The sequence below is a fragment of the Pseudophryne corroboree genome, chromosome 1 (assembly GCF_028390025.1).
Source record: "Pseudophryne corroboree isolate aPseCor3 chromosome 1, aPseCor3.hap2, whole genome shotgun sequence".
Classification (NCBI taxonomy): Eukaryota; Metazoa; Chordata; class Amphibia; order Anura; family Myobatrachidae; genus Pseudophryne; species Pseudophryne corroboree.
The window spans coordinates 710,479,914-710,502,090 of NC_086444.1; the positions used below are offsets into that span (position 1 = coordinate 710,479,914).

The window sequence follows — 22,177 nt, forward strand, 5'->3', positions numbered from 1 at the left end:
AATTCAATAAAAACTATTGATGATAAAAAAAAAAGGACAACATAGGTGGAATAAAAGAAGAATTTGTGTATTGTGTATTTGAGTATTGATAAATGATGACGAAATAAAAGCGGAAATACTGAACAAAATTTTTTCATCAGTGTTCACCAGAGAAGAACTGATGGTGGGAGTAGTGCATAACGATAGTGACAATAATGATTCATGGTTAGATACTTGTTTAAGTGAAGAAGTAGTCCGGGAGAGACTAAGCAAAATTAAGATTAATAAATCACCTGGTCCTGATGGACTTCACCCAAGGGTTCTTATGGAGCTTAGGTCACAACTAGCAAGACCCCTATACTTGATTTTCAATAGTTCAATTAGATCAGGCATGGTACCGAAGGATTGACGTATAGCTGAGGTAGTGCCATTATTTAAAAAGGGATCCAAAAATCATCCGGGTAACTACAGACCGGTTAGTTTGATGTCTATAGTGGGGAAATTATTGGAAGGAATTCTAAGGGATGGCATACTGGAATATCTATAGACCGCTAAGATTATTAGCAAGAACCAGCATGGGTTTGTGAGGAACAGATCATGTCAAACTAACTTAATTAGCTTCTACGAGGAAGTGAGCGATAATCTTGACCAGGGAAAAGCAGTGGATGTTGTCTACTTAGACTTTGCAAAAGCCTTTCGATACAGTGCCTCACAGGAGACTGATCATCAAATTAAAGGAGCTTGGCCTAGGAAAAACTGTTTGTACATGGATAAGTAACTGGCTGGATAACAGGGTACAGCGAGTAGTGGTCAACGGGAAGTCCTCAAGCTGGACCCCAGTAGTCAGCGGAATACCACAAGCATCCCTACTTGGGCCACTACTGTTCAACATATTTATCAATGACCTAGAAATAGGCCTGGAAAGCACAGTGTCAATCTTTGCAGATTATACTAAACTGTGTAGGGTAATTAATTTGGAAATAGATGTGGAGTCTCTGCAGAATGATTTATCTAAACTTGAAATCTGGGCGTCTAAATGGAGAATGAGGTTCAATATAGAAAAATGCAAGGTTATGCATTTCGGGACTAAAACAAACTTGCATCCTACACATTAAATGGGGAAAGTCTAGGGGTAACAGTATTGGAGAAAGATTTGGGGTACTCATTGATAATAGGCTTAATAACCGTATACAATGTCAAAGTGCAGTAAAGAAGGCAAGTAAGGTGCTTGCGTGCATAAAACGGGGAATTGAGACACGGGACGAGGATGTAATCCTGCCGCTGTACAAATCATTGGTACGGCCGCACCTGGAATATTGTGTTCAGATTTGGACACCACTGTATAAAAAAAAGATATCGGTGAACTCGAAAGCGTTCAAAGGCGAGCTACTAAATTGATTAAAGGGCTAGAGGGACTGGATTATCAGGAAAGGCTTACTAGGTTGAATATGTATACACTGGAAAAGAGGCGTCTAAGTGGAGACATTATTAATATCTTCAAATATGTAAAGGGACATCACAAAGAGTTATCAGAGGAATTATTTATTAAAAGAACACAGTTTAGGACACATAGGCACTCGCTGAGGCTGGAGGAGAGAAAATTCCGTATGCAATGGAGGAAAGCGTTCTTCACTGTTAGGGCAATAAGGATGTGGAATTCCCTGCCAGGAAAGGTGGTAATGGCGGACTCTGTAAATGCATTTAAAAAAGGATTGGATACATTTCTGATTGAAAATTATAATGATATCCAAGGTTATAACATTTAAAATATTGACGCTGATAATCTGGGTGTAACATGATTAATAGTTGTTTACTAGTCATAAAACATTACTTCAGCACCCTCCAACTTTTCGCTATACCCCTGTGTATGTTTGTTTGCAGAGTACACTGATCCTTATTGTGAACTTGTACCAGAAGGAGATACATTGTTATTCAATTCACTTGTAGAACAAGAAAGATTACCTGTGAAAAATACATATGTCTGGTTTCTGGTGAAAATATTCCATGCCAGGTCACATTCACAGACATTTCTTTGTGTCCACAAATTAATTACATTTAATAAAAGTGTGAACTCCCCTTTCTTGGTCTGTAGACTCCCCTTTCTTGGGCTGTAGACTTGAAATCTATGCACTACTGTAAGTCAATGGGGGATATTCAAATGTCTGAAAAGTCAGTTGGATGTCTGTTTTTTCCTATCTAATAGACAGGAAAAAAACATACACTCAACTGACTATTCAGACATTTGAATTTCCCCCAGTGTGTTTGACCCATATTACCCATTCCTCCACAAATTAATATAATCTTTATAGTTTGTTGTAGATATTTCTTACTAAGGTTTGCGGCCACAGGCATACTTGGGTGTGTGCAGCTGTTGATAATTTGCGATATTAGTCAAATTAAAATATATACACATAAAGATTTAAATCGGCGCCTGAACAAATAGGACAAATCATCTCCATACTCCCTACAACGTCACATAACATTTGGTTTCTGCCACACTGATGCCTGGGTCGGTGTCATGACTGCTAATGCAGAAAGGTTTATATACCATGTACTTGTCCTACATTGACTTGTACTGTAAGTCGCTATATCTTGTTTTACTCATTTGTTTATGTACCTTGTTAGGTGCTGCAGTACCCTTGTGGCACCATAAAAATAAAGGAAAATAATATAAATAATAACAGCACATAAGAGAAATGATTGACAAAAGACAACTTACCGGTTGATCAGTACGGTTGATTCCAATTAGAAATAGTAGTTCTGCTACAAACAGACTAATACAAAGATTCTTATGAATTGTGTTACGGTCACTTTGGAGACCACGGAAAAAACAGAATGTAAAAATACATATCAGTAGGCAAACAAGTGATAGAAGTATTCCAACCCAGGTAATCACATCTAGAAGGAGGTCATGGACCACATCGATGTTCTATAAAAAAAATAAAAAATAAAGTTATATATCTATATATATATATCTCTAGTCTTGCTTTACATGATCTACTGTAGATTAGTGTATCAATGGTTTTATAGCATGTAGAAATTGAACCTAAAGGAGGACTTTCCACAGGTCATAGGAGTCACGAGTGAGCTTTCTTAGAGCTAAAGATAACTGCAACATTATTTGCAAACATACTGTATATATAGTCATAAGAAAGATTAACTGAATTAACTTGTTTCACTACAACAAGATGTGATCCAATACTGGTGCATATTGTACACTTTATTCTGGGTTTCTGATAATTTTCCACATACAGTATACGGCTTGATGTTAAATATCATTTTGAAATGTTAAGCCTTTCTTTTCACATTGACTGCCAAGTCATGGGGGTCAGTTCATTCGATGCAAGTTTGTAAAAGTTAACTTGCATCACAAAAATGTCCATATATCATGGCAATACACAAACCCATGAAATTCGAAATTCAATCACAAAAGGTGATTTCGAGGACTTGCGTCATGGTTGTGCATCTTTTCTACAAAAAGCGACATGGGAGATGTACATAGAAAAGTTGAGAAATCATTCAGCGCCCCAACAAAGTAGCAACTAAAATAGCAGGACCATACAGAAGGCTGTTAGTGACCATAGGGAAAGTATTGAAGGTTTCTAAAGGAGAGTTATGGTAGACTTACCTTTGTTGACTCTCTTTCTTCAAAATCCATAGAGTCCTCAGGGGAGACAATGGGGTGTAGAATGGTGGTTAGGACCGGGCACCAAACAGTTAAAGCTTTACATATCCACGAAGGCGGCACAGGATCTCTTGGGAACCATGTGGCTGTGTCAGGAGGCCATGAGGTCCACGCCCGGCAGGCCCCAGAAGCTGGAATACTTCTGGGTGAAGAGCCCACTCACAAGCATGCTCGTCATGTCCGCTTCGCAGTTGACCATCCATGGGATGCACACTACTGAGATGGATGGGAGATGGAGCTCGGCCTACCGGAGAATGTGAGCCACTTCCTGCATTGCCAACTGACAGCAAGTGTCACCCTTATGGTTGAGGTAGGCCACCACAATGGCACTGACGGACTGGATCTGAACCATGGAGAATGTCCTCTGCCCGTGTGAGTGCTTGGTAGACAGCTCATAGTTCCAGGACACTGATTGGTAGGCAACTTTCGGTGGGGGTCCAACGTCCCTGAAAGGAGTGTTAACCGAATACTGCCCCATCCCATGGAGACTGGCATCTGTTGTCAGGAGAGTCCAATCCAGGATCCAGAAGGGTCGGCCCTTGCCCAAGTGGGATGTGTGGAGCCACCAATCTAGAGACAGATGAACTTCCGGAGAGACCTGATCAGATGCAGTAGTCCATTCTATCTAGACAAGATTAGGTGTAGCAAGGGTCTAGAGTGGAACTGGGTGTACTCCACCATGTTGAAGGTGGACACCATGGACCTCAAGACTTGCAATGTTCAGGGGATTGACACTCAGCTACTGTGAAGCACCTTGAGTACTTGGTGCTGTAGTGCGGAAATTTTGTCTGGCAGGAAAATTATTTTTCTTTAGAGAATGCATAAGGGATGACTTTGTCCAGTTGATTAGCCAGCCATGTTTCTGCAGGAAGGCAATGGACAGCAGACGATGGCAGTAAAGGACCTCTGGAGAGTGTGTGAGGATCAGCAGGTCACCAAAATATGGGAGTATTCTGACCCCCTGATGACGCAGCTGTGCCCCCATATAGCCATAATTTTGGTAAAGACCCTGGGAGTAGTAGTAAGACCAAAGGGGAGTGCCCAGAATTGGAAATGTTACTGAAGGACAACAAACCGTAGAAACCGCTGATGAGAGGGTGCTATAGGTACATGCAAATAGACATCTTGAATGTCCAGGGACACCATAAAGTCCCCAGGATCCATAGCTAGGACAATAAAGTCAAAGGTTTCCATACAAAACCTGAGTACCTTGATAAATCTACTGAGGAATTTAAGATTGAGTATAAGGGACCAAAACTACTACTCATGATTGCAGAAAGGACTTAATGACCTTCTGTAGGAGCAAGGCCTTGTACAGGTCCGATGGGGGGCCTGTGCAAAAGAATTGCTGAAGGGGGCATTTCCGGAATGAGACAGCGTAACCACAAGAGACCACTTCCTGCACCCAGGCGTATGTGGTGGTCTGATGCCGGGAGTTTGCAAATTGAAGAATTCGGCCTCCCACCCTGGGATCCCCCAGGAGGAGACCTGTCCTGTCAGGCTGAGTGCTGGTTGTCAGTCTTGGTAGTTGGAGTTCTGGCAGCCAAGGCCTGCTGGGTCCTGGGCTTGAAGGTCTTTGTAGAAGCAAACTGCTGAGGAAAGAACTGTTCTTTAGCTTTGCCTTGGGGCCAAAAAAGGTCCGAAAGGTAGATGACCGAGACTGCAGAGCAGATGTTGAGGGCAGGAAAGCAGTTTTGGTGGCTGCTAGAGTAGCCATGATTTTGTCCAATTCTTCATCAAAGAGGATATCCCCAGTGTAAGGCAGCATTTCCAGTGCCTTCTTGGAATCCGTGTCCGCTTTAAAGGAGCATAGCCAGAGGATGTGGTGGGCTACTACCAAGGTAGCCAATGTCCTAGAAGTCAGAATTCCAGATGCAGCAACACTGATATGCATGATGTGGCTTTGGCCACCCAGGCAGTGGCCATAGCAGGCGGAGAAATAGCTCCTGTAAGGGAACAGACATATTTGAGAGAAGCTTCAATCCTTCTATCCGTAGTTAAGGAAGATGTTGTCGGGATAGGTAAAATAGAGGTTTTGCCCAGATGAGCCACATGGGAATCCACATCAGGGAGACTTCCGACTTAGCACAATCAGCTACTGGTAAAACGAAGCTAGGCGCTTTGGCAGCTGAAACTTTTTACATGGGGTATTCCAAGCTTCAAGTAGTTGCTCAGACTGAGGAAATTCAGCCTTAACTAATTCTGAGCCTTTTTTGGTCGAGGAATACAGTGAGACTGGATCCGGGGTTCCCGTAGACCTGTAGCTGCTAGAAAAAAATTGCTGTCGTTAGGGGAAGGAGGTTGAAGGAGGAGCAGCTCAGAGGTGGTAAGACCGCAGTGGAAAGGCGCACTGAGCTGGGGAAGGGACCACAGGGAGAGGGCTGACCTACCTTATACTGACATCAACCACAGGTTCCCTGGCCTCTATTAAAGAAATCCTATACCAGTAAAATTAGCCCTGGTGGTATAGTGGAGTCCCAGATGAACCGGTGTCCACATTAGCACCTCCGGTCTGTCTTGTAAGACGGGAGGTAGGACTGAGTTAAAGATGCGGATTCCCACAAGCGGGAACCCACCTTACCTGTCCCACCATGTTCTGGCTGCAGTCCGGGGTCCTCCCGTGAAGCCATGCCCCCAGCGCCCCGCTGTAAGTACCAGGTCGCAGGCTGGAGCTGCATGGGGCAGAATGTTGATGGAGCAGCAGCGCTGGCATCCAGAGGATTGCCTAGCGCTGCTAGCTTTTTCAGTATTAAAAAGGAAACAAAATAAAACATAAAATAAAGCTTGGGCTGCTTAATAGTAGCCCCACTGTTTAATGGTGAACCAGCTCCTGCCACCAAGACGAAACTGTAAAGCCTGAGCTGTGGGCGTGGTAATGGGGAAAGGGGGGGGGGGGGGGACCGGAGCATCCTGGGATATGTATAGCTTTAACTGTTTGGTGCCTGGTCCTAACCACCACCTACACCCCACTGTCCCCCCTGTGGAGCCCTATGGATCCTGAAGAATAAATAATAGTCAGCAATTGTTTTTAGCAAACTTAAGCCTTTACAGTATTTTGGGTGCAGAAAAAGGTGTTTAATGTGATTTTTCAGTGTTTTATACAAGTTTAAAAGTTTGTAAAATGTTAGAAAAACACTTTTAGCTCTCATGTACAACTTCAAAAACCGCTCTCTCATCAATACAACATATATATATGTCCAACATCATTTAATTCATTATTAACCCATTACTAAGATTTTCAGAGAAATTAATCGGAATACTGACATGTCATTATTGGCTATATTTTGGTCATGTTTTTCTATTTAAGACGTATATGAATTTGGAGGGGAAATGCAGTGCAATGTTTGAAATTTGTTATGAATATGGCATGCAGTACCCAAATTGCTCCTAACTGAATTGACATCCCGGAGTGAAATGTTGTTGTTATTGTTATTATTTATTTCATTTATTTTTGATTAATATAAAGACTTTACCTTACATGACACAAATTTCTCCACATGATTATACAACTATGGGGGTCATTCCGAGTTGATCGCAGCTGTGCAAAATTTTGCACAGCTACGATCATCTTTCCTGACATGCGGGGGGACGCCCAGCACGGGGCTAGTCCACCCCGCATGTCAGTGTCGCTCCCCTCGCAGAAGTGCAAAGGCATCGCATAGCGGCGATGCCTTTGCACTTCAGGAGTAACTCCCGGCCAGCGCAGCTTTAGCGTGCTGGCCGGGAGCTACTCCTCGCTCCCTGGCCCGCAGCGGCTGCATATGACGTCACGCAGCCGCTGTGCCCCCCCCCCCCCCCGTTCGGTCCCGCCACACCTGTGTTGGCCGGACCGCGCCTATGAAACCGTCGTTTCGCCCCCTCCCGCCCATCGATCGCCTCTGCCTGTCAATCGGGCAGAGGCGATCGCTGTCCTGCTACGGCCGTCGGCCGACCCGCATGCGCAGGCGCACAAAGGCGCCGGCGCATGCGCAGCAGGAACCCGTTCGCTCTGCTGCGTGAAAATGCAGCGAGCGAACGGGTCGGAATGACCCCCATTGTTTTTAATACTTTCAAGAATACATACTGTAATAAACAGATACCAATAATACTGATATTAGCACAATAGAGAGCAAAGTAAAGTAAGATTTCCCCGTCGCCGCTTCTCCTGATGCTCGCTCCACTGGAGGCCTCACATTCTCAAAACCCCTGGCCCGGGGGTCACCATGGTGGTAGTGTGGGGTCCTTCTATCCACCGGCTTCTCCTACCAGAACCATCACTAAATTTTCTACATTTGAAGTCCATGCTATACACCTTTTACCTCCTCTTCACCTTCAAGTACCTGTCATTTATTGTCCCCCTGGCATTCCCTACAAATTCCTCAACATCTTTGCTTCCTGACTTCCTCTCTTCAGATATTCCTTCTATTATCTTAGGTAATGTCAACATCTCAATCGATATCCTCACAAAATCCTCTGCTGCTTAACTCCTTAATCTCACATCATTGCTTGGTCTTTCCCAGTAGACCTCCTTATCTTCTCATATGAGAGGGCATTCACTTGATCTGGTCTTCACTGACCGTTGTGATATTTCTAATTATTCCAACTCCCCATTCCCTCTCCATGAACATTACCTGCTCTCTTTTAAATGATCCATCTCTGCTTCTCCACCTCTGCCTCCTAAGGCTACCATAAATAAGCATAACATTGAGGCTGTTATCACTGTTTCGCTATTCTTCCTCTTCGACTCTACGGCAGACTTCCTCCATTTAAAATGTATGCTCTCATCCTACAGTGCCACCCCCTGCCTTTCTAACACTTGTATTTTAAGAACCTTATCTCCTCCCAGTCTTCAAACTCCCGGCGTCTCTTTGCCACTGTCAACTTCCTCCTCTGCCCACGCCCACCTCGACTCCCCTCCTCACTCTCTGCCCTTAACTTTGCCACCTACTGTACTTCACACCCAAAATTGACTCCATACCTCAGGACATCACATTCCATCGGACCCTCAGCAACCTGCCCCTCCTTTTCCTGACACCCCTCCCCAACATTCTTACCAACTCTGACTTATTTTCCCATATAGCTGGAGGTGAAGTCATGGCTTCATCCATTCTGCCCCCCTCCACCTCCTCACTTGATCCGATCCCCTCCTACCTCCTTCTGCCTATTCCTATCTTGCCCACCTCCTTAATCTCTGTTTCAGATCTTGGTATCTGGGTCTTGATAAAATGCCATGCTGGGCCCGAAACATTGACTTATTTGGACATTATGTGAGTAAATACAATTTGATTGTTGGATTTATAAGAAAACTGGTGAGTGCTCTCTCCATACATAATTATGATATGGCCACTTGTGGAATGGATTCACTGTGATGCCTGTGATGTGCTGTACCCCAGCACTATGGATTAATGAATTGAGTACCACTATACACCTTGGATTTATACCCCCACCTACAAATCGTACAAAACCATAAACCACTCTGTCCCTAACCCTAACTACATCTCCAACCTCATCTGTGCATGCTCTGCCCCGCCCTCTCCACTCCTCCTCTGGCCAATGCCACCCAGAACACTATCTCACACCTAGAGGATTTCAATAGTGGTGCCCCCATCCTCCGTAATTCACTCTCTCTCCCTCAACCAGCTTTCCCAGTTTGAAATACGCCCTTTCAAACATATCTTTTTATTAAAGCATACAGTCCTCCTCTTAAATCGTTACTTCATGAACCCTCCACCATTTATCTTTGCCAGTTGACCCTACACTGTTCTTCCCTTTCCCTCTAACTATCAGGTCTGCTAATATGCATGAAGACAAGCTCATAGTATAGTGACCGGAGGTCTTTTGACTGCCGGTCACATAACTACATCACATCCATATATGTAATGTAATATATAATGGAAATCTCCAGAAGCACACTCCTTAACAGCCCTTTATGTCTGTGTTCATTTTGTGGCCTCCATAAAAATACTTCTCACGTTTACAAAAGAACACTGTGAACACCTTTCACAAAGTATGGTCCCCGTGGTATCGATTTCAATCCTCATCTCTGCTGATGTTCTTTTCTTTTATTGTATGTGCTTTAGATTTTCTTTTCCCTTATATTTCCCCATTCCTCATGTTAAGTCTCCTTGGTACAGTTCTTTTATTATTTTTACCATGCTTTACCCTAGTTTTTGGTACCCTTTATGCCTATTCCCTCTGTCCAATTAGCACCTGTTTTATTGCAGGGCCTTTTAGTATTATGCATATGTTGTTTAGGCCTTGATTATACGTATGTATGCACATTATTGTTTTAAGTACTCTGCTGTTATAGTTTCTGTTTATAATGTTTTCTGATTATGGTACTGATAATCAGAATCTTAATGGCTGCATTCTGTCAGACCATGCTCTTTTCTTTTCAGATATGTATTTGCTATAAAAAGTATTCCAGCTTCTCTTAAAGGAACTCTTTAAAGGTCTATGGACACCAAGAAAATGGAGACCGCCACTAGAAATATTATGTGTTCCATGAACTAAAATGTCCATGCGTTCCACAAAACAATATGGCTGTGTGTTCCAGCCATTAAGATTCTGAGAGAAAGAAAATGGGCGTGTGTTCCAAACAAGAACGGACTTCAAAGATACTTTTATTCTCGACTTTATGGAAACCTCCCAATGGGAATTGCTCTCATCACCATATACAGAGGAAATCAGCACAGAGCTATAAAGGACTATGTTTGTTTACTGTACTCTCACCACCAGACCGGAAGTTGCATCTATCTACACTATAGAAATGGGGTGAAAGTGACGCAATGCGTTCCACATTGTGTTCCACCGCCGGAACCAGACTGAAGATCGTTGCTACCTTTTTTTCTAAGTCCCCTCTTTTCGTTTTTAATATCTGCGCTATTTGAACACTGCTCCCACCTGTTTTATTCTTTGATATATTTATCTGTATACCGTGTTTTACATACTTAATTCAACTCATGCACAGGAAGTGATGTCACATTTCAAACTCACATGTGCTATAAATATCCTGTTCTGCCCCCAGCAAACATCCCCTTGATGAAGTCCTCAGCTAAGGACGAAACGAGTTAGAACAGGGACTAAACACTCACCCAGGACTTCCCATAATATTTTTATCTTGTATGTTTGTTACCTGCATTTTCTACTGGATTGTGTACATTAAAACTGTGTTTTTTATAGCTTGCTCTTAAAGTTTTTTATTGGGACTGGCACGGTTCCTAAAGAAGAGCTACTATGTTAATTGGATCAAAACAGTACACACTATATTCTATTCTCTTTATTTTGAAATTGATGTATTTCTGCTTCTATGGGTCACATGACCGAATATTACGTAAATGAGCTAAGTCATTGGTTTTTTAATATCACTTTTTTTGCACATTTCACGGGGTGAATTATTTCACTATTTATAATTGCTGAACACTAGTAGGCGCACCTCTGCACTTCATTTGCTCTACCTACACATATATACTGGCATGAGCCGCCAGTCATTTACCTACATGAGGAGTGTTGCGTGTTGCACTCTATTGAAGGGAAGCACTGTTTTAACATACAGATTATTGTATCTTGTGAGGATTTACCTGGGCACTACTCTCTGATATATATATATATATATATATATATACACATACATATATACACAGTATATAAACACACACACATATATACATATATATATATATATATATATATATATATATACCACTTTGAAGCATTGCAAGGTTGGGGAGAGTCTAATAGAGCACAGGAGCTTATTCTTTAGAAGCGGAGCAGCAGAAGCAAAATCTTGGATTTGCGTAATGGATGCAGTGACCAGAGTGAAGGAGAGGCGATGGTCATTGGACAATAGCAGAAGGCAGGAGGGAGTATGCAGGAAAATGAGGTTGGAGATGTAGGGAGCAGTGGAGTTAGAGGGGGCCTTGTATGTGAGGGTGAGGAGTTTAAAGAGGATTCTGTAGGCGACGCAGATTAGCCAGTGGAGTTGGAGAATAGGGGAGATGATGGTGTTGTCAACAATGACAGATGATGAGTTCGATTTTGTCCATGTTGAGCTTCAAGGAGTACTCAGACATCCAGGAGGAGATGGCAGCGAGGCAGCTGGATACTTTTTAGTACACCCAGGAAAGATGTGTAAAGGGAGAAGAGAAGTGGTCCAAGGACAGAACCCTGGGGGAAACCGATGGGGAGGCTGGAGAGGAGCGAGGTGGAGCTGGACGCAGACACTGAGAAGGAGCATTTCCTTGTTAATGGCGGGGTGGAAGGAGCACAAGGTGGGATTGATTGGAGGGAGAGGATGGTGGGGATTGCCGAGGAGATTTTGTGTCAGATTGCCTCAATTTTTTTGAGAAAGCAGAAGGCAATATCAGTGGCAGTGAGGGAGAATGGTAGGTGAGTGGAGGAGGAGGGTCAAAGGAAAGTGTTGAAAGTATCAAAGAGGCAGTGGGGACTGGAGGACTGAAAAGAGATGAGTGATTGGAAATAGGATTGCTTGGCGAGGGAGAGGGCAGAGCTGTAGGAAGAGAAAATAAACTTGAAATGGAGTAAGTTCATCAGACAGTGAGGTTTCCTCCAGAGGCACTCGACAGTGCGTGAGCATTTTTGCAGGATCTGGGTCAGTTTGGAGTACCAGGGTTGGGGTTTAGAGCGGCGGAGGGAGACAGATTTGATGGGGCAACAAAATGAAGTCTGGAGATGAGGGTGGAGTTTTAAAATGTTGCCATCTAGTTGGGCAGGCTATGAAGGATAGAGGAGAAAGGAGAGTATGGAGGGAGGATTGGATAGCAGGTTTGAAAGATCAGAGAATGCATCTGGTGATGGTGGGTCTGGGCATGGGGAGGAGAGGAGGAGATGAGAGGGTGAAAGTGAGTAGATGGTGGGCAGGGAGAGTTAGAGAAGTCAGATGGACCATGCCGGTGGATGAATGGGTGAAGACAAGGTCAAAGAAGTGGCCAAGACAGTGAGTAGGGGTGGAGGTCCATTGAGAAAGGCCAAAGGAGAGAAGAGGGCAAGAACATTAGTGGACACTGGTTTAGTGATGTCAGTAGGGATGTTGAAGTCACTGAAGATGATAGAGAGGAGGTAAGAAGGAGAGCAAGTGGGGAAGTCAGGCAGCGAAGTTGTTGAGGATTGGGGAGGAAGTGTGGTAGAATAGAGTAGAAGAGGCAGATAGAGTGGACCTCAAAAGGTGGAAAAAATGAGGAAGGGTTTGGATGGGATGACGTGAAAGGTACAGTTTGTGGAGAGGAGGATGCCCACTTTGACAGACCTGCCCACCGCCAAGGTGGCAAAGTGGCTGAAGGAGAAGCCGTCATAGGAGTGGGCAGCAGGGGAGCCAGGTTTTCGGTGATGGCAAGAGGGTTAAGATAGTGATAGATGAAGAGGCCGTGGATAGCAGGTAGCTTGTTGCTGATTGATCTGGCATTCCAGAGTGCACAGAAGAAAGGGAGGGAAGGGACAGGAGAGATGCGGATCAGGTTGGCTGGGTTGTGGGTGTGGATGTGGGAGGGTGGTTGGGACCAGGGGTGGGGTGAGAGCAAGCAGAGTGGATTGGTATAGGACAGGGTCTAGGAGCTATAGCTCCAGTACAGTACAGTAGTGCTGTTCTAGGGAATATGATAAAAATGGAGTGGGTGAAAATACTTACAAAAAAAAAAAAATGTTAAAAGCGGATGTACTAAAAACAAAGGCAGTGCAGACAGGACTTTTTGAGGAATAGAGGCAAACTAAAATTTTTACAGAGTAGATGTAGATAGTTATATTTCGAAGAACAGAAAGCAATGTCTAAGGTCTTTGAGATATCTAGACAGGTAGTGTTGTAAGGGCTGTCCTGGTGTTTGCATATATGTAAAAATATTATTTTCAAAAAACATTGGAAATGAATACAAACAAATAAGGATTTAAAACTGGGAGATACTGAATTGATGGCCTGTTATAGACGTGCTTGAAATCTCTGTTATGTATTAGTTAAGATGTATAGATCAGGTAGAAAACCCCCCATGAGTGGTTTCTTAACTCAGAAGAAATGTGGGTGTTTTAAATTCTCTTGCACCACATGCAAATACCTGATCACATGAGATACATTTTACCATCCTCATCTAGGCACTACATTTTTTATTAAACATCATTTCACCTTTGAAACATTGCCTACAGTGTGCAAGAATATTTGCCAATGTGGATTAACATATGTGGGTAAAACCACTAGGAAATTTAAAGAGCATATGACCACTCATCGGTCTGCCATTAGGCTAGCACTGTCCAATGACAACAGTGACCAGTCGGTAGCATAGCATTTTCTTGAAGCGAGACACAATTTACGGGCCCTACACACTGGGCGATGTTAGCGATTTTATCGACCAACAATATTATCGATGGTTGATATATTTTTTTTGCCCATCGATTTTTGCCTACACACTGGACGATATCGATGGGCAATTTGGACGATATGAGAGTATATACATCTAAAGTATATCGTCCAAATTGACTTGCATGTATAAACGAGGATAGATCAACGATAAACGATCATGGGCGAGCGCATCGTTCATTGTTATGCATAGACACTGACCGATATGAACGATTTATCCGAGGGGCTTAAATTATATGAAACCTTTATCGTGTTTCACCTGATTATTTAATATTTCTACAGGTCTGGCTTCTTTATATTATTGTATTTTTTTAACATCTCTTTTATTACTTGCTGTGCCTATATTATGCTTTGTTTTACAGCCCACTGCATGATAAAAGACAATGTTTATGTGCAGTCAGCTCATCCTATATAATAAAAGCCAAGTCTGCTTCTCACCTCTGTTATGTGCGCTGGCGGCCACTAGAGGTCGCAACACGAACCAAATGATTCCTCTGTGAGCTGGAAGCTGACACAGCTGAAAGTGAAACTGCAGAGAGATGTTACAGCCTCCTGCTGCTGGTAATATTACTAATACTGATCTGACTGTTTCACACTTGCTGCATATGGAGAGAGGGGGCTGGGGATAGAGAATAGGGGCAGATAGGGATAGGGGGGTGGAGAGTGGGGTAGATGCAGATGGGGCAGAAAGAGGGCAGGAGGGTCAGTGCAGATAGGGAGTGGGGAGCATACGCACACGCGGGGGGGGGGGGTTCTGACTCGGAGACACAGGCTGGCCGAATGTAGGGTCGGGAGCTCAGCTAGCTGCAGAAGCAGTGTGCAGCTCCTCCCAGGCAAACCTCCCATGTGGCTGGACGTGTGAGGCAGTGACTGACTATCCTGTCCTCTGCTGCTGAGCAGTCAGGTGTGTGTGTGTGTGTGTGTGTGTGTGTGTGTGTGTGTCATTTGTTTGGGGCCTAGTTACTCACTGTTATGTTTGTTTGGGGGTGGTATGTATGATATGTGTGTGTTTGTGTGATATGCTGTGTGTATATACTATGTGTGTGTATGCTGTGTGTTTATGTGCATATGCGGTTTGTGTATGCTGTGTGTGTATGCTGTACGTGTGTATATGCTGTGTGTGTTTGTGTGTGTATATGCTATGTGTGTGTATATGCTGTGTGTGTATACTGTGTGTGTTTGTGTATATGATGTGTGTGTATGCTATGTTTGTGTGTGTATATGCTGTGTGTGTATGCTATGTGTGTTTGTGTGTATATGCTGTGTGTGTATACTGTGTGTGTTTTTGTGTATATGCTGTGTGTGTGTGTGTGTGTGTGTGTGTGTGTGTGTGTGTGTGTGTGTGTGTATGCTATGTTTGTGTGTATATGCTGTGTGTGTGTATGCTATGTGCGGCAACTCCCCATAAAAATCCTGTGTTTGCCCCTGGGGGAGAGGTGGGTGGGGCAGATAGGGCATGGGGGCGAGAAAGGGGCTAGGGGTTGTGTTAGATAGGGTCGGGGGAGGAGTGGAGTGGTAGGGGCAGATAGAGACAGTGGAGAGAAAGATGCAGATTTTTTCAATATAGTCACCTCTGTGTGACATGGAAACGGCACACACACTCCCTATGTACACTGCACCCCAATCATATACTGCCCCTATATACACTGCACCCCCATCCTCTTCCATATTCTGTATCCCCCACCATATACACACTGCACCCGCATCCCCCTCCATATAGTGCCCCCTATATAAAGGGCACCCTTTTCTCCATATACTACTCCCACGATATACTGCATACTCTGCACGCCCTCCTCCATATACAATGCTGCAACCCCTCCTAATATAATCTGGCCCTGGTGTCCGTCATTTTGACATGCTTTTAACTAGCTTAGCATACTTGTCAACTATGACATTTTGTATCTTAAAGTAGTGCTTTTTCCTCTGTATATGGCTATACCTTACTTACTTTGTATCCCTTCCCAGTGTCTGCATTTCACAGTGCACAGGGGTTTCCATGGTGAGTTGACATCTATGGGTGCTGTGGCCGGATGGCGGGAATTGCCCATGGTGTGCAGACGAGCACAGTGGTGAGGATATAAGGTAAGATTTTGCACTTTATTTGTTGTATCCTGGTGACAATTAAGAATTGAAATGTTGATACCAAACTGTGGTGAAGTTGGTAATTTCTTCAAGCCGTGAGTGCAGCATACCTTTCTTATATTACCATATTGGCATCAATAAGGGCACCGGCTGCAGCTGCTCATTCAATGAGAGTGCAGGACCAGTGATTTATCTATCTATCTATCTATCTATCTATCTATCTATCTATCTATCTATCTATCTATCTATCTATCTATCAGTGGCGTAACTAGAAATTTTTCTCCCCCAAGCCAAAAAATTCGTTGGCGCCCCCCCCCCGCTGCATAATTGGGAGCAAGAAAGGGATAAATATGCGTGCGCCGAAGGCGCGCGCTGCAAAAAAGGGGCGTGGTTTTGTTGGAATGGGCGTGGTTTTTCATAAAGGGGCGTGGTATTGCAGGAAAAGACTACCTTATACCCCAGTTTTGCAACCTGCACGCCCAGACGTTAGCCACCACAGGAAAGAAAAATAATCCTGATTCATGCCCCTTACATTATTTGTCATTTTTCCTCCTTATAGTAATGCCCAGTATACATTATGCCACATACTGCAATGGCACTTAGACATTATTCCACACACAATAATGCACATGACACATTATGCCACACACCATAATGCCCCCGACACATTATGCCACACACCGTAATGCCTGTGACACATTATGCCACACACCGTAATGCCCCCGACACATTATGACAGGAATCGCAATGCCCGTTATACATTATGCTACACACTGCAATGCCCCTGATACATTATAGCACATACAATGCCTGTGACACATTATGACACACACCGCAATGACCTTGAGACATTATACCACAATGCCCGTGATATAGTATACCATACACCGTAATGCCTGTGACACATACCGCAATGCCCTGCCCGTTATACCCTATGCCACACACCGCAATGCCCGTTATGTATTATGCCACACTGCAATGACCCTGAGACATTATACCACATACCACAATGCCCGTGATATAGTATACCACACACCGTAATGCCTGACACATTATGACACACACCGCAATGTCCGTGATACATTATGCCACACACCGTAATGCCCATTACACATTAAGTCCTACAGTAAGGCTTCTAATTACTTTTCAATTACCTTCTCGTTGTCAGGGGTTTCATGCACTGGGTGTCATGCTCGTTGCCAGGTGTTTCATGCACTGGGTGTCATGCTCGTTGTCAGGTGTTTCATGCACTGGGTGTCATGCTCGTTGCTAGGAGGTAGTCCTTGTTGCTAGGGCTGTGCTCCCAGTGCCACATATGACCCCAGTGCCAGATATTCCCCCGCGGTGCCAGGTACTCACATGCCCCCGGTGCCAAATATAGCCCCCCCCATGTGCCAGGTACACATATACCCCCCCCCCAGTGCCACATATGCCCCCAGTGCCAGATATTCCCCCCCAGTGCCACATATGCCCCCAGTGCCAGATATTCCCCCCGTGCCAGATATGCCGCCAGTGCCATATATTCCCCCCCAGTGCCACATATGCCCCCAGTGCCAGATATTCCCCCAGTGCCAGATATCCCCCCTAGTGCCAGACATCCCCCCCCAGTGCCAGACATCCCCCCCCCAGTGCCACATATGCCCCCAGTGCCAGATATTCCCCCCGTGCCAGATATGCCGCCAGTGCCATATATTCCCCCCCAGTGCCAGACATCCCCCCCAGCGCCAGATATCCCCCCTAGTGCCAGACATCCCCCCCCAGTGCCAGACATCCCCCCCCAGTGCCATATATGCCCCAGTGCCAGACATCCCCCCCCCAGTGCCAGATATCCCCCCCAGTGCCAGACATATATGCCCCAGTGCCAGACATCCCCCCCCAGCGCCAGATATCCCCCCCAGTGCCAGACATCCCCCCCCCCAGTGCCATATATGCCCCAGTGCCAGATCTCCCCCCCTGTGCCATATATGCCCCAGTGCCAGACATCCCCCCCCCCAGTGCCAGATATTCCCCCCAGTGCCGCCGCCGCCGCCGCTTATTGGAGGGACACGGAGGGCACAGATCGCCTCTCCTGTGTCCCTCCTGCTGCATCATCTCCGGCGGCCGCGGGTCTAATAGGGGGAAGTGCCGTCCGTGAGCCAATTAGAGCTCACGGACGGCACTTCCCCCTATTAGACCCGCGGCCGCCGGAGATGATGCAGGAGGGACACAGGAGAGGCACACGCTGTGCCGTCCGTGTCCCTCCAACAAGCGGCGGCGGGAAGGAGAAAGCAGACTGACATGCGGGCGCTCGTCCGCATGTCAGTCTGCTGTAATCAGTGGCGCCCCCGCAGCCCCTCGCCCCCAAGCCACTGCGAGGACTGCGGGGGCAGTAGTTACGCCACTGCTATCTATCTATCTATCTATCTATCTATCTATCTATCTATCTATCTATCTAAATACGAAAGCCCTCACTCACTCACTGACTGACTCATCACTAATCCTCTTACTTCAAGATATGTTAGAAAGCTGCGTAATTAGAAATTTTAGAAACCTCCCCTAAGGGGATGAAATGGAGGTTGACATAATGACGTCATTACCGATGAGTGGCATGCATTGCGTGAACGCTAACGCCCAAACGTACAATAGGATCAAAATTTGGATTGCACCTCCAGTGTGTAGAATTTAATGTATTACAAAAATAAGAAATCCCTCACTCACTGACTGACTCATCACTAATTCTCTTACTTCCCGACATGTTAGGAAGATGAAATTTAATATAGGAATTCTGTAGTTGGGAAATAGGAAATATACGTAATTCGAATTTTAATAAACATAGGGGCTGAAAAGTTGGGTTGACATAATTATGTCATTACCGATGCAAGGCTTGCGCTGCAAGAACGATAACAGCCAAACAGACACTCGGGTCAAAATTTGGATTGCACCTCCAGTGTGTAGAATTTAATAAACTACAAAACTGCGAAAGCCCTCATTGACTGACTGACTGACTGACTGACTGACTCATCACTTTTGGATTTTAAATACACAGTATGCTTCTATCATGGGTTTAGGCCCTGTCTCACTCTTTAAAACACTTGCCTGGCATGGTCGCTTCAGATGCGACCACACCAGGCAGTGTTTTATCTGACCTGGTCACACAGGATGCGACCAGTCAAATAAACAGTGCTAGCAGTGGCAGGGAAGGGAAACTTCCCTCCGCTGCTGCGGTCAGAGGGACCAGAAGGACCCTCTGCCTCCCTGCATCCTCCCCACAGTGTTGCTGTGCTGCTGATCGGTCACCACGGCAGGATCCCCCCCAGCAGCTGCAGACAATAGCAGCCGCTGGGGAAGTTTAAAACAGCCCCCCCAAGCCACCCCCTGTGTACCTGCTGGCAGTTCAGGCTCTAAAAGGTAATATCATGATGTTACCGATGTTCTCGACCAATGTTTGAAAAATCCATAATTATTTTTTATTTTACTTTTTTTTTTACTAAAATCATTTTGCTTAGGGCTAAATTCACGTTCTTCACCAAATTCACTCATAAAAAAAACAATTTCTGAGCAGTTTTTGGGGAAGAAAATCATCAATTAAGTGGTTAAACAGACAGGAACCACACCCAAGCATATCAGTTAATAAACACCTGGGGAATTTCTTAACATTTAATTTAGATATGGACAATAGTGATGTCTCTTTAACCAGTTAGCTGACGATTTTTTCCCCAAAAAATTGCTCAGAAATTGTTGGGGGGTTTTATGAGTGAATTAAGTAAAGAACATGAATTTAACTTTTTTTTAATTTAAAGAAAATAAAATAAAAATAAGGAGAGTTATTTACCATGGTTAACTCTGTTTCTGCAAGGTACACTGGGTTCCACAGGGAATTCATCGGGGTGTAGAGCGGGATCTTAGATCCAGAGACACCATCAGGCAAGGGTTGGTTCTAAATCGGAGTGGGAGAAGGGACCTTCTAACATCATTAGGGAGGAGACACATCACCAAGCGGAGGAGCTATGGCCGAACAGGGTACCCGAAAAGTACCCTCGTGGGCTCGCTTTGTTCGCCACGCTTCGGGCTCGGTGGCTCGCTCCGCTTCGCTCGCCACCTGATTACTAAAGGTAATAGTTGGTGGCGTGGATAGTAGAGGAACTATCCCGCTGGCCTAGCTCCTCCCCCTTGTGTTGTGGCTCCTTCCCCTGACGTGAAAGGTCCCTTAGGCCACTTGAATCTAGCATCTACCATCAGGCAAAGCTTTGACTGTCCCAGGATGCATTGGGGCCTCCTCTATAACCCCGCCTCCAGGCACTGAGAGCTCAGTTTCGTTAACCAGTCCAATGCAGGAGCAGGTAAAAAAGAAGGCAGATGTTAGTCACATAGAACCACAATCTCACGGCAGGAAAGGGTACCAGCGGCTAATGCCATACAACCTAAAGAAGCTGGGTGTCTGAGGGTGGGCGCCTTGTGGAACCCAGTGTACCTCGCAGAAAGAGCGTTAACCATGGTAAGTCTACCTTAACTCTTCTTTTCTGCAGCTGGGTACACTGTGTTCCACAGGGAATACATCGGGGATGTCCTAAAGCAGTTCTTCAAGGGAGGGGACGTGTCTTAGCAGGTAAGAGAACTCGGCGTCCAAAGTAAGCATCCTGGGAGGCAGAAGTATCAGAGGCATAGAACCTAATGAATGTGTTCACAGAGGACCACGTAGCCGCATTGCTCAATTGTTCTGGGGACGCGCACAACAGACAAATCCCATGGAGCCACAGGAGGGACATAGGGAGGCTAAATCCGAATAACGCCCTGAATGAAAATCTGAACATCAGGTATAGAGACAATTTTTCTCTGAAACCAAACCGACAAGGCATATAAATGAACCTTGAGGGAGGCAAGACGAAGACCTAAGTCCAGGCCTCTTTGCAGAAAAGCCAGTATCTTGGAAGTTCTGAAACTATGTACATTGTAATTCTTTTCAGCACACCAAGTGTAGTAAAAACACCAAACCCTATAATAAATCCGGGCAGATGCCGGTTTGCGGGCATTCAGCATAGTTTTGAATAACCGCCTCTGAAAATCCTTTGGCTCTCAGGACTGATGCTTCAAGAGCCATGCCGTCAAAGCAAGTCTGGACAGGTTTGGGTAGAGAAAAGGGCCCTGTACGAGGTCTGGGCATTGAGGAAGTAGAAGGGGATGCCCCAATGATAGACCCTGCAGGTCTGAAAACCAATGCCGTCTGGGCCACGCTGCAGCAACTAGAAGCAGCATTCCTCCTTCCTGTTTGAACTTCCTTAGAACTCTGGGCAGGAGTGACACTGTAGGGAACACGTAAGGCAACTGAAAGTTCCATGGAATTGCCAGTGTATCCACGAACGCTGCTTGAGGACCCCTTGTCCTTGATCCGAAGACCGGAACCTTGTGATTGTGTCGAGACGCCATTAGGTCTACGTCCGGTAGATCCCACCTGTCCACTAGGAGTTGAAAGACTTCTGGATGAAGACTCCACTCTCCGGAATGTACGTCCTGGCGACTGAGGTAGTCCGCTTCCCAGTTTAGGACACCCGGAATGAACACTGCCGATATACTTGGCAGATGGCGTTCTGCCCAACAAAGGATTTTTGACACTTCCTTCATAGCCATGCGGCTTCAAGTTCCACCTTCATGGTTTATGTATGCCACTGTCGTGGCATTGTCTGACCGTACTTGAACCGGTCTGTTCCATACCAGAGGCAGGGCAAGTGATAATGCATTGAACACCGCCCTCAACTCTAAGATGTTTATTGGGAGGAGTGATTCTTCCGTGGTCCACCGACCCTGAAAAGAGTGTTGCTCCAGTACCAATCCCCATCCCCTCATACTGGCATCCGTCGTCAGGAGGACCCATTTGGGGATCCAGAAAGGACGGCCCCTGCTCAATTGCTGGTCCTGGAGCCACCAGGTCAGTGACAAATGAGCCTCCAGAGTCAACAAGATCCTTTGGGATCTGATCCTATGAGGCAGGCCATCCCACTTGGCAAAAATTAATCGTTGCAGAGGGCGGGAATAAAATTGAGCGCACTCCACCATTTCGAACATCTACACCATCAGGCCAAGTACTTGCATCGCCGAGTGAATCGACACTTTGGGGT

The 22,177-nt window shown here is 45.3% G+C and overlaps 1 protein-coding gene across 8 annotated transcripts in view; it reads right to left on the reverse strand.

The window, feature by feature from the left end:
• Positions 1 to 22,177, reverse strand: part of ADGRL3 (adhesion G protein-coupled receptor L3) — a 1,270,535-nt gene that overhangs the window by 436,627 nt on the left and 811,731 nt on the right. For all 8 annotated transcript variants that reach the window (XM_063914936.1, XM_063914945.1, XM_063914955.1 and 5 more), the window contains exon 15: positions 2,699 to 2,908. In XM_063914936.1, coding sequence (XP_063771006.1) covers positions 2,699 to 2,908 — 210 coding nt within the window. The remainder of the gene's footprint in view (positions 1 to 2,698; positions 2,909 to 22,177) is intronic.